At 45.1% G+C, this 10,708-nt stretch overlaps 1 protein-coding gene across 4 annotated transcripts in view; it reads right to left on the bottom strand.

The window, feature by feature from the left end:
* Positions 1-10,665, bottom strand: part of Gmeb1 (glucocorticoid modulatory element binding protein 1) — a 37,894-nt gene extending 27,229 nt beyond the window's left edge. Inside the window, exons 1-2 of one of the 4 annotated variants that reach the window (XM_023703043.1) lie at positions 10,132-10,665; positions 119-276 (exon numbers count right to left, since the gene is read on the bottom strand). In XM_023703043.1, coding sequence (XP_023558811.1) covers positions 119-246 — 128 coding nt within the window. In that variant the 5' untranslated portion in view covers positions 247-276; positions 10,132-10,665. Of the gene's footprint in view, positions 1-118; positions 277-370; positions 513-10,131 lie in introns of those variants that run through there. The other 3 variants (XM_023703044.1, XM_004642895.3, XM_023703045.1) reach the window with 3 other exon arrangements.
* Between the last annotated feature and the right edge of the window lie 43 nt (positions 10,666-10,708).

Genomic DNA, 10,708 nt, shown 5'->3' with positions numbered 1-10,708 from the left:
AAAATAAAATTTAAAAAAAAAACAAAAACTCAGCCAGCTCTGGGGTTGGATGTTTCATTGTACTAAGCAACCATAAAGCTAACATTTTTTCAAATCCCCCAGATCTCTAGCCACTTACCCCTGTTGCACAGGTTGTAACTGCAAGATCACTTGGGTCTTCGTGTCTTCTGGGTTTCCCCCTTCATTTCCTTCAGTGGGGACCACAACGACATCTCCCACTGGGACACTCACTTCTGCATTTGCCATTTTTCACATGAAGTCAGGTCTGTGGGGCTGCTGGTAGAAACATGGGAGTGTGAGTAACTTCATCTGCCTTGAAAGATGGCAACCAAAGGAACATCAGGCTGATAGCTACCAATTCTGCGAGTACCTTCATGGTCGCAGCACTGAGATGGGCTGACAGCGAGAAAGGCAGACACGGGCTCTTATTTTGTCAGAAATGCTTTTGCACGGGAATGGCAGAGCACACCAGTAATCCCAGCACTTGGGGGGCTGAGGCAGGATGATCACCATAAGTTGAGCCTATGCTACATAGTGGGTTCAAGACCAGCCTGAAGTATCTAGCAAGACCCTGTCTCAAAGAAGAAGGAAGGGGGCTGGAGAGATGGCTCAGTGGTCTAAAGCACCTACTTGGAACAAGCTTGTCTAAAGCACAGGGACCGCGGTTCAATCCCCCAGCACCACATGCCAGCCAGCCGCGCCCCCTGGTGGGCTGAGCTGGCCACACACACACACACACACACACACACACACACACACTAAATAAATGTTAAAAAAAGAAGAAGAAGGAAGAGGAGGAGGAAGAAGAGGAGGAAAAGGAGGAAGAACAGAAAGAGGAAGAGGAGGAGAAGGAGAAGGAAGAGGAGGAAGAACACTTCCGCTATTAGGTTTTCTTGTATTTGTGATTCATGCCAGATTCCCCTCTGCCCACTCCTAAGAACTGCGAGCATCTCTTCTCAGCTCTGAGCCTAGTAGCTTGGGATCAACAAGGCTCAGAACACACCACAAATAGTGACAAGCACCACAAATCAGGGCTTTTGCTTTCTTTTTTCTGGAGCACTACTTTATAGTACACCACTAGTTTTACCCAAACAGTAGAGCTCTGGAGAGTAAGAATCGTATCTATTTTCTGTGCAAATAGCTGTTACACCTCATCAAGCATGATGTATTCTGTCTTCTGCAATATGGATAGTGGATATCCTAGTTATCCACTAACTCAACTGAGCTCTGTGGGAAGAGGAAGATGACTTGCACTGCATAGTTTTTAATTTTTTTCCCCAGTACTGGAGACTGAACATAGGCCCTCTACCCTGAGCTATAACTAGCGTCTCGCTAAGTCACCCTAGGGGTTGGTCCTGAACTTGTGACCCTTCTGCTTCAGCCTCCCAGAGAACTGGGATTACAGGTATGTCCAACACAGCTCAATTTGAGGAACTTAACACTGCTTTGCCTCCGACTGAACAGACATATAACCTCACTTGACACCCCCCTTGCAGAGTCATTGAGTAAACCAACATCACACACCATATGCTCTATTTTATAAGGGTTTTTTGTTTTGTTTTGTTTTTTCCCTTCCTCGAATGCCTTCAGGGCACTTTTGGCCAGCGGGAGAGTTGTGAGGTTCGAACTCCAGGAACCTGAGGCTGACAGCTTTGTGGAAGCAGCCACTGAAAGGACTGAGCTAGGGCCAGGCCCCCCATATGCTCTATTTTAAACCACATAACTCAGCCAGGCATGGTGACGTACCACTATAATCCCAGCAGCACTTGGAAGGCTGAGGCAGGAGGAGTGCCCTGAGTTTGAGGCTAGTCTGGGCTACACAGTGAGTCTAAGCCAACTTGAACATCATAGGGTAACCCTGTCTCAAAAAAATAAAATAAAATAATATGTAGCTTGAAGCCATTGTTCATACTGGGGACTTGAAAACATGGCCTCATGCGTTTATGGCAAGTTTTAGATCACTGAGCTACCTCCCTTGTCCCAATCTTAATGAACACTTAAAATGGTCCCAAAATATTCTGCAGTTAGTCTTCACAGTTGAAGAATCATTTAAATTTGGATGCATGCCTGTAATCCCAGCACTTAGGGGGCTAGGGCAGAGAATCACTACGCATTCAAGGGCAGCCTGGGCTATGTAGCAAGACCCTGTCTAAAAAAGTCAGGTGCGGTGGTGCACACCTGTCATCCTAGTACTCAAGAGGCTGAAGCAGAATTGCTACAAGTTTGAGGCCAAACTTGTGAATTCAAGGACTGTCTGAACTACATGGCAAGACCCTGTCTCTAAAAACTTAAGGGGGCCGGGGAGGTGGCTCAGTAGAATAAGCGCTTGCCTGGCAAGCGCAAGGGCCTGAATTCAATGCCCAGTTCTGGAAAAAAAAAAAAAAAAAAAAGAGAGAGAGAGAGAATATAGATAAAAGTACTTTATTTATTTAAATAAGTGAATATTTGAAGATGACCAGAACTGTGCCTGAACAGAAACAACACAGGCACACTGAATATGTACCTAGGAGTCAGAGGACTCATATACTTCTCAGCTCTGCACAGCGCTTGTTTGTGCCAAACACACCCGTAGGTATGCTACTCAAAGTCAGCCTCATTGGCCTCCAAGTACTTTTCCAGTTTTATGTGCACACCCAAAAACTGTGTATCACACTCCAAGAATGTGAAGCTCCAGCCATACCACCCACTCACTGTACTCAGAACAGACACTTAGATAATTTCAGGTTTCTGTGTCTCTGTCATTCCCTAAGTGCAAAACAACTTTCTCTGGCATTTCCTTACCCTTTGAGGTTCGGTTCAAAGCCCAATCCGTGAAGCCACTCTGATAAAGCATTTTCTTTCCTATATTCCCCCAACACTCAGTCTACAGGTCCCTCTTCATGTTCATACTGCGCCCTGGGTTGCAGCTCAGTGAACATTTATCTCCGCAGCTGCACACTACCTTCTGTGAAGACAGGTGCTCTCTCATCAGAACGTTTCTGTGCTTTCTGTAGCCCTGCTCGTCTCAGGCACTCACATATGTTGGCTCAGTCAATTTGCTTGTATATGACCTAGCTATAATTCCTCATATCTGATTTTCGTACTTTAATTTTTTCATGAATTATACACTTCCATATTCAGCCTTTATGATGTCTTCTGCACACATTAAACTGTATCTTGTGCTCCCTCTCAAGCCTGCTTCTAACCTGATGTGGTAGCCCACGCCCATGATCCCAGAATTCAAGAGGCTGAGGCAGGAGGATCAATGTGAGTCTGAGACCAGCCTGGGCTACAAAGTGAGCTCAAGGCCAGCCTGAACTGCACAGTGAGACTGTCTCAAAAAGAAAACAAAAAACAAAAAAATGCTGCTGTATTTTCTGTCTCAGTAAGTGGAGCTTTTATCTTTTTTTTTTTTTTTTTTTTTTTTTGAGACAAGGTGTTACTGTGTAGGTCAGGCTGGCCTTGACCTCACTATGTAGCCCAAGCTGGCCTCGAACTTGTGGTAATCCTCCTTCCTTAGCCTCAGGCGTGCTGGGATGACAGCCCTGTGCTTCCATGTCTGGCTCCTTCTACTCATTTTCACAAGCCAGAAACTAAGGAGCTATTTTTGATTCTTCTCTTTCTCAACCCAACCAATAGAATGAATCCTATTCATTCTAATATATATATTTAAATCATCCTCCCATTCTCCATCTGTGCTGCCATCCTATCTGGGCCACCACACTGACACCTGGGCTCTTCTAGCTGCTCTTCATTACCCTGATCTCTGGACTTGGCCTCTACCTAGTTATCCTCCATACAAAAGCAACAATGATTCTACAAAAGGCCACCGGCCGTTTTCCACTTAAAAACCCCTTCAGTGTATCGCTGATGCTCTGAGAGTACGGCGGTGCCAATGCCTGCTTGTGCCTCAGACTCTGCCCCCACCTCACCCTGCCAGCCTCCCTCCTCAGCTCTTCCCACAGTGTGTGCTCCTAACATTACATGTTTTCCAGCTTCTCAAATATTTCCTCACTTGAGCCTGCACACGTTTTCTCTACTTAAGGATTTTTCTCCCTTCCTTACTAGAGGGTCCTGACTCATTACTTATTTAAAACATCAATTCCTTGAGGAACCTTCTGTGACTTCCTAGACTAGGTCTGAACTTGTATTCCTGCTCCCTCTGCTCCAATAGTGCCCCATCACAACTCCCAAGCCAGGAGTTAGCCTCTCCCCACCTGGGAAAGCATTACCTTTTCATTTAGATTTTGTTTTGTTTTGTGGTGGTACCAGAGAGTAAACCCAGGGATATCACACTGAACTACATCCCCAGCCATTTTTAAATTTAAGACAGGGTCTCACTAAGTTGCCCAGCCTGAGTTGAACTTGTGCTCCTTCTGCCTCAGACTCCCAGAATGCTGAATTTGTAAACATGTACCACCACCGCCGCCAGCCGTGACAGGGTTTTGCTATATTGTACAGGCTGGTCTTGAACTCCTGATATCCTGTTGCCTCAGCTTCCTAAGTAGCTGCAATTGCAGGTACACAGTTAATGGCTGCTCTTCATATCCAGTAGCTTCACTGTGCCATGCAGGAAACAGGAGTGCAGACATAGGAGTGTAATTAATGGGCTTTCAAATATCAGACACCTATTTACAAAAATGCTTACCTAAGGTCTTTTTTTTTTTTTTTTGAGACAGGGTCCTGCTAGGTAATGCAGGCTGGCCTTGAACTCACTATGTAGCTTAGGCTAGTCTTGAACTTTCGTTGATCCTCCTGCCTTAGCCTCCTCAGTGCTGGGATTATAGGTGTGTGCCACCTCGCCCAGTTACCTGCATTTCTTGAAGAAACTTGGCATATAGCAAGTATACAATAAGCTAGACATGGTGGTATATATGTACAATCACAATACTATGGGAGGCTGAGGCAAAAGGATTACAAATTTGAGGAAGACCTGAGAAATTTAGCAAATTATTATCTCAAAATAAAATGTAAGGGGCCGGGGAGATGGCTCAGTAGGATAAGCACTTGACTGGCAAACACAAGGATCTGAGTTCAATCCCTGGTTCCGCCAAATAAATAAATAAATAAATAAATATAAAATGTAAGCTAGGAGTGGTGGTACATGTCTATAATCCTAGCACTTATGAGGCTGAGACGGGATTGCCACAATCCTCAGGACTGCCACTGAGGCAGGAGAATTGCCAGGCTGGAGGAGGCCAACGTGGGCTACATATCAAGTCAGAGGTCAACCCAAACTACATAGTAAGACCCTATCTCAAAAACACAAAACTAGAGGGTACCTTCAATCACAATGGAATAAAACTAGAAATGAATAGACAAAAAAGAAATCAATCCATCTATCAATAGACAGAAACCTGAAAAACACAAAACAAAAACCTTCAGCTACTGAACTATACTTCCTGCCTCAAAACATAGAAAACAGCTGGACATGTAGCTCAATGTGAAGGTCCTAGATTCAACGCCCAGTACCACAAAAGGAAAAGAAAAAACAAGTACACAATAAATTTTTCTTCCATGAATGACATCTTATCCTTAAAGACTCCTAAAGTTTTCCACTTTCCTAATTTAGGGGATATAAACTTTGGGAAGCATGTAGGCTAAGTTGCATAGTTCACAGCCCATCGTTATGAGCAGCTCAATAGATGATTCTCTACCTCAACCTTCGAGTTTTGGGATTACGGGAGTATACCACCAAACCCAGCTCCAACAAATAGTTAAGAGTTTATTCCACTTCACAAAGAGTCAGGTTCCTTTGATGTGAAAGGGGTAACAGCTAATCTTAGTGAACAAAAAATATAAAACAAGAAGAGGAAAGCGATCCATGACAGTTATATAATAGATGAAAAAAATCAATTATGTAATATTGTAGTATACAATCTGAACTTTAAGTTAAAGGTTTAAAACTAGAAGAAAAAAGAGAGACAATGAATACATGGCTCATTTGACTATCTGCAATATAACCAAGCAATTTGGATCCTAACTCTAGAAGAGGTCCAAAGAGCATGCCTCTGGCCGGGGAGATGGCTCAGTGGAAGAAGCACTTCCCTGGCAAGTGCAAGAGCCTTAGTTCAATCCCTGGTTCCACAAAAAAAAAAAAAAAAAAAGTGCATACCTCCTGTAATCCCAACATTCTGGGAGGCTGAGGCAGGAGGATACTAGTCTGAGCCTAGAATGGGCAAATTAGTAACTTATCAAGACTTTGCTGGGTTCAAAATCCATTAGTAGAAAAAAATATATATATACACACAAATGCCATCAAATTCTAGAATAAATGAACCAACAGTTATCTTTAAAGTCAATCAAAAAACTAGAGTAAATTAAAGTAATAATCACAGGTAACATTTACAGGCTACTCATTAATTGTCAAACACTATTCTGTTACTAAAGAAACAGCCAGAATACCCCTCCTGGTTCCCAAGGTATAGGAGGGAAAAGGTGTAAAATATGAGTCCTTAAGGTATTCACCAAGAACTCCTTCAACTGATCACTTACAATGTCATAGAAAGGACTCAGTCTCGGGCTAAAAGATAAAGATTGAAATTATAAGTGTCATTCTAATTCTGCCTCTGTAAGGCACTAAATTATCTAAACTTTTTTTTTTTTTTTTTGTCAGAACTGGAAATTGAACTCAGGCCCTTGTGCTTGCCAGGGAAGAGCTTACTCTACTGAGCCATCTCTCTGACCCCTCCTTTTTTAAAGTATATTTTTGTAGTAATAAAGCCCATAAGATCATCATACACTAGTGCTTGTTTTTTTTGGTGGGGGAGAGCATGGCAGGGGAATAGGCTCTCATTCATTATGTATTCAGGCTGGCCTTGAACTCCCTATGTAGCCCACAGTGGGTGGCTTCAAACTCATGGAGATCCTCTTACCTTCCAGAGTGTTGGGTTTTCAGGCTAGGTCATCACCACCCTATAAATACTAGATCTTTATTTTTATTTATTTAATTTTTGGTATTTTAGGGAAGGGTCTACAGGGTGTTTAGGGTCTCACTACTAGATCAGACTCATAGTGATTCTGTTTACAGCCTCCCAAGAGCTGGTATTACAGGCATGCCACCACACCCAGTCTCAATTGTCTCCCTGTGCCCTGGGGGGGGGAGGGCGGCAAGGCAGGCCTGGGGATCCAACCCTGGGCCCCTGCACCTGCTTGCAGGCGCTTTATTTTTTTGGCAGAACCGGGGATTGAACTCAGGCCCTTGCGCTTGCCAGGGAAGCACTTATTCCACTGAGCCATCTCCCTGGCCCCCTTGCACGCACTTTAATCCATTGAGCTATTTGGCTGGCCCTCTAGAATTCTGTTTTTAATTCAGAGACTACTAAAAAATTTTAAACCCAGGACTGGAGCTGGGGCATAGGTCAGTGGCATAGTTCCTGCCTGGCAACTATAAAGTCCTGAATTCGATTACTGACACCAAAAGAAGAAATTTCCAAACTCTATTATTTTTGCCTGGCAAGTACAAGGTACTGAGTTCAATTCTTAGTACCAATAAATAAATAAATGAAAAAAAAACCTAGGGCTGAAGTTGTAGCTCAGTGGTAGAGCACTCGCCTTAGCATGTTTGAGGCCTTGGGTTCTATCCCCAGCACTGGGGTGGGGGTTGGGGGGGAGATCCCAAGCAAGATTATTATTCCTAAAACTTGCTTTAAATTAAAAAAAAATAATAATAGCTTAGGTAAATTGATGGTTTATAGAAGTAGAAATAGATGGATGCTTCTAATTTCAACCTTTTAGCCTGAGACTGAGTCCCTCTATGACATTCTGAATAAGTGGTTGCTGGAGTTCTTGATGAGTACCTTCCTCAGTAGGGACTCATACTTTGCTCCTGACCCTCCCACGTCTTGGAACCTGACAGGAATGTTCTGGCTGTCTCTCTAACCTCCCGAGACTATGAAAGATAATTATAATCATCCACAAAGTCTTCAATGTCTGTCAGAGACACAGGTCTGACGCTACACGGCAATTCATACATTCTCTAGAGAAGCAAGTTCAGGTTGAATTCTCTCTCATTACCCTAAATACCATATTTCTGTTGAGTAACCTGAAACCAGATCCACAGACTACACTGGCTAAATGCAAGCTCATCTTCGAGCTGGAAGTAAACTGAAAAGTACCTCTTGTTTATAGCAACAACTTCTGTGGCAAGTGAGTTGGTCCTTTGGGTATTTCACGGAAGAGACCTTAGAGTATTTAACTCTAGGGGATGCACATTAAGGAAATATGGTATATACCAGATTGAACAATAGCCTTCTCACTCAGCTACATAAAACTTAATTTTGAGGTTTCCCCTAAATCACTAAATTTTCAAAGTGGCTGGGCATGATGGCACTCTCCTTTAATCCCAGCACTCGGGAGCCTCATACTGCAGGGTCACTTCAAACTTGAGGACAGTGGGCTATATAGTAAATTCAAGACCAGCCTAAATTACACAACAAGATCCTGTCACTGGTCTGTGAGCTAGCTCAGTGCACTAAGCGCCTGCGTAGGCAAGTGCAGGGACTGGGTTTGATCCCCAGCACCACAAGCCGCACTGGCTCTGGCCCTGTCCCCAGGCATTGTGGCGCATGCTTGTAATCCCAGCGCTGGAGAGTCTGATAACAGTAGGATCACTATGAGTTCGAGCTGCACAGTGAAACCCTGTGCAAAACACATTTAAAAAAAAAAAAAAAAAAAAAAATCCTGTTCCAACAAAAAACTTTCCCAGGCTGAGTTTAAAGTTGTGATCCTCCCAAGTCTAGGATTACAGGCATGCACTGCCATATCTAGCCAGAGATGGCCAAATTTAGATGAAAAGAAGTATTTGGGGGGTTAGTGGTATACCTCAGCAGTGGAGCAGGCTCAGCATGTCTAGGTCCTCAGCTCCATCCCTAACACCAAGACACAGTAGCTATTTTCAAAGACAAGATATGTGAAAGCAAGCACGTAGCTGTTCACATGTCAATGAGTGATATCTGATCATGTTTGAATTAAATTCACTCTTGTGCCTCCTGAAAACCCATGGCTAAAATATGGCAAAAAAAACCAAGCATCACATGATTGTAGGAAAATTAAAATCGGTAGTTGAAAAACCACCAGATATTCTGAAATCTTCTAACTCAAGAATATATTTACTCCACACTATAACTTTTTTATCTTTTTTTTATAACTTTTTTTTATAATGTAGATAGTACAAGGTCTACAAGGTCTTACTACAAAGATCAGACTCATACTGATCCTTCTGTTTTTCAGCCTCCCAATCGCTCTCAGAGCGCCCCAGGGGCAGGGCCCGCATGGCAGGCTGGCCAATAAATCCCTGCCCCTGCAGGGCCTTTAATCCACTGAGCTATTTGACCCGCCCTTACTGTTCATTTACACCTTATAGTATACTAAGAAATTTCTAAGTTAAAACTTTATTAAGATCAAAACTCTGTAGATTCTTTATTCCTCCTGATATTTAGTAGGTGACCTAGAGTGCTACCAGAGGTCATGAGGCCAAAAGGCAGATTACACAGAACCAAGCACGAGGAAAACATCCAGGGCAAAGGAAGTTCTGGACAAGTCCCAGAGAAGCGCCTACTATACCCTAAGTATTTGGAGAAGCAAGTTCAGGAGAGCAAACCAGGTCCCAACTAACCCGAAGAAGCGGTAACGTTAAACATTCAATATGTCTGCTGAAGGGACTACGGGTGTAGCTCACTGGTAGTGTGGGTTCAATACTCAGTACCACCAAACAAAAAGTGTTTGCTGAAGTAAATACAAAAGACAAATCACTATAAGCCCGCAGACAGCAAACACGCAGAACTAGTATGTATATGGCTGACATGGAAGGAGGAACAGTGCAACTACCGCATGAAAATCTACAAACAGAGGTAAGGAGCAGCTCAAATGCAGGAAATCTCTGCTTCTTGGCCCTCCTAAAGAAACCCATTAAACGTCTCTCTTGTGTCTCTATGGAGCTGTCTGTGGTTTCTCTTAAAAAGACTCCTTCTCATCCCTAGATCAAATCAGGTGGACTCCTCTTTAAGACCCTCAGTAAGGCTTTGCCTTCATCTCTCCTGCTCCTCAATTAGAGGACACCTGGCCAGTTAATCCCAGGCCACGTAGAAAGCCTTCGTCTTCCCCTCACTTATCTCAGGTTTTCCCATCCGGCAGGACCACCCTGCTCACTACCTGAGAAGAGGTGCGCACTAGCTGCCCGTCCCTCTCAGGTGGACCCTCTCATTCCCCACTTCGGGGGGCTCCGGGAGTCTTCCTGCAGCCGCCTCCGCGGGAAGCTCGAGGGCTGCTCACTGTCCCCAGGAGCTTCCTCCTCGCCCCCTAGCCCAGGACCTGGCTCCTTCCCCCTCGGCTAAATGCCCGGGATTCCAGCGCGCCTGCCTCTCCGATGGCGGCCAGACCCTCCCTTCCTCCGCGGAACCCCTCTCTGCGCTAGCTCCCGCCGCCGCTCCGCTGAACTGTTCCCGCGGCCTCCGCGATCGCCGCACCGTCGCCCCCTCCCCGGCTGGACCCGGGCCACTCCCAGTTTTTGGCGGAAGCGCCGGGGCTCCCGGACCCCGCCGGTGGGGACACCCCCGGCGGTTCAGGCCCCTCGCCGGGGTCCCGGGAGCCCGAACGACGCCGTCCGGAATCACGCTGGCCCCCTGGCCGAGGACTTCCGGGACCCCAGCTCCGGGGGCGCGAGGCCCCCCACTGCCGGGCTCGCCCGCCTCGCCGGCCTCTGCCCGGGACCCGAGCCCAGGCGGCGCGG

This window comes from Octodon degus, unplaced genomic scaffold, assembly GCF_000260255.1.
Source record: "Octodon degus isolate 3935 unplaced genomic scaffold, OctDeg1.0 scaffold00163, whole genome shotgun sequence".
Lineage (NCBI taxonomy): Eukaryota > Metazoa > Chordata > Mammalia > Rodentia > Octodontidae > Octodon > Octodon degus.
This window is presented reverse-complemented; position numbering and strand designations above follow the sequence as displayed.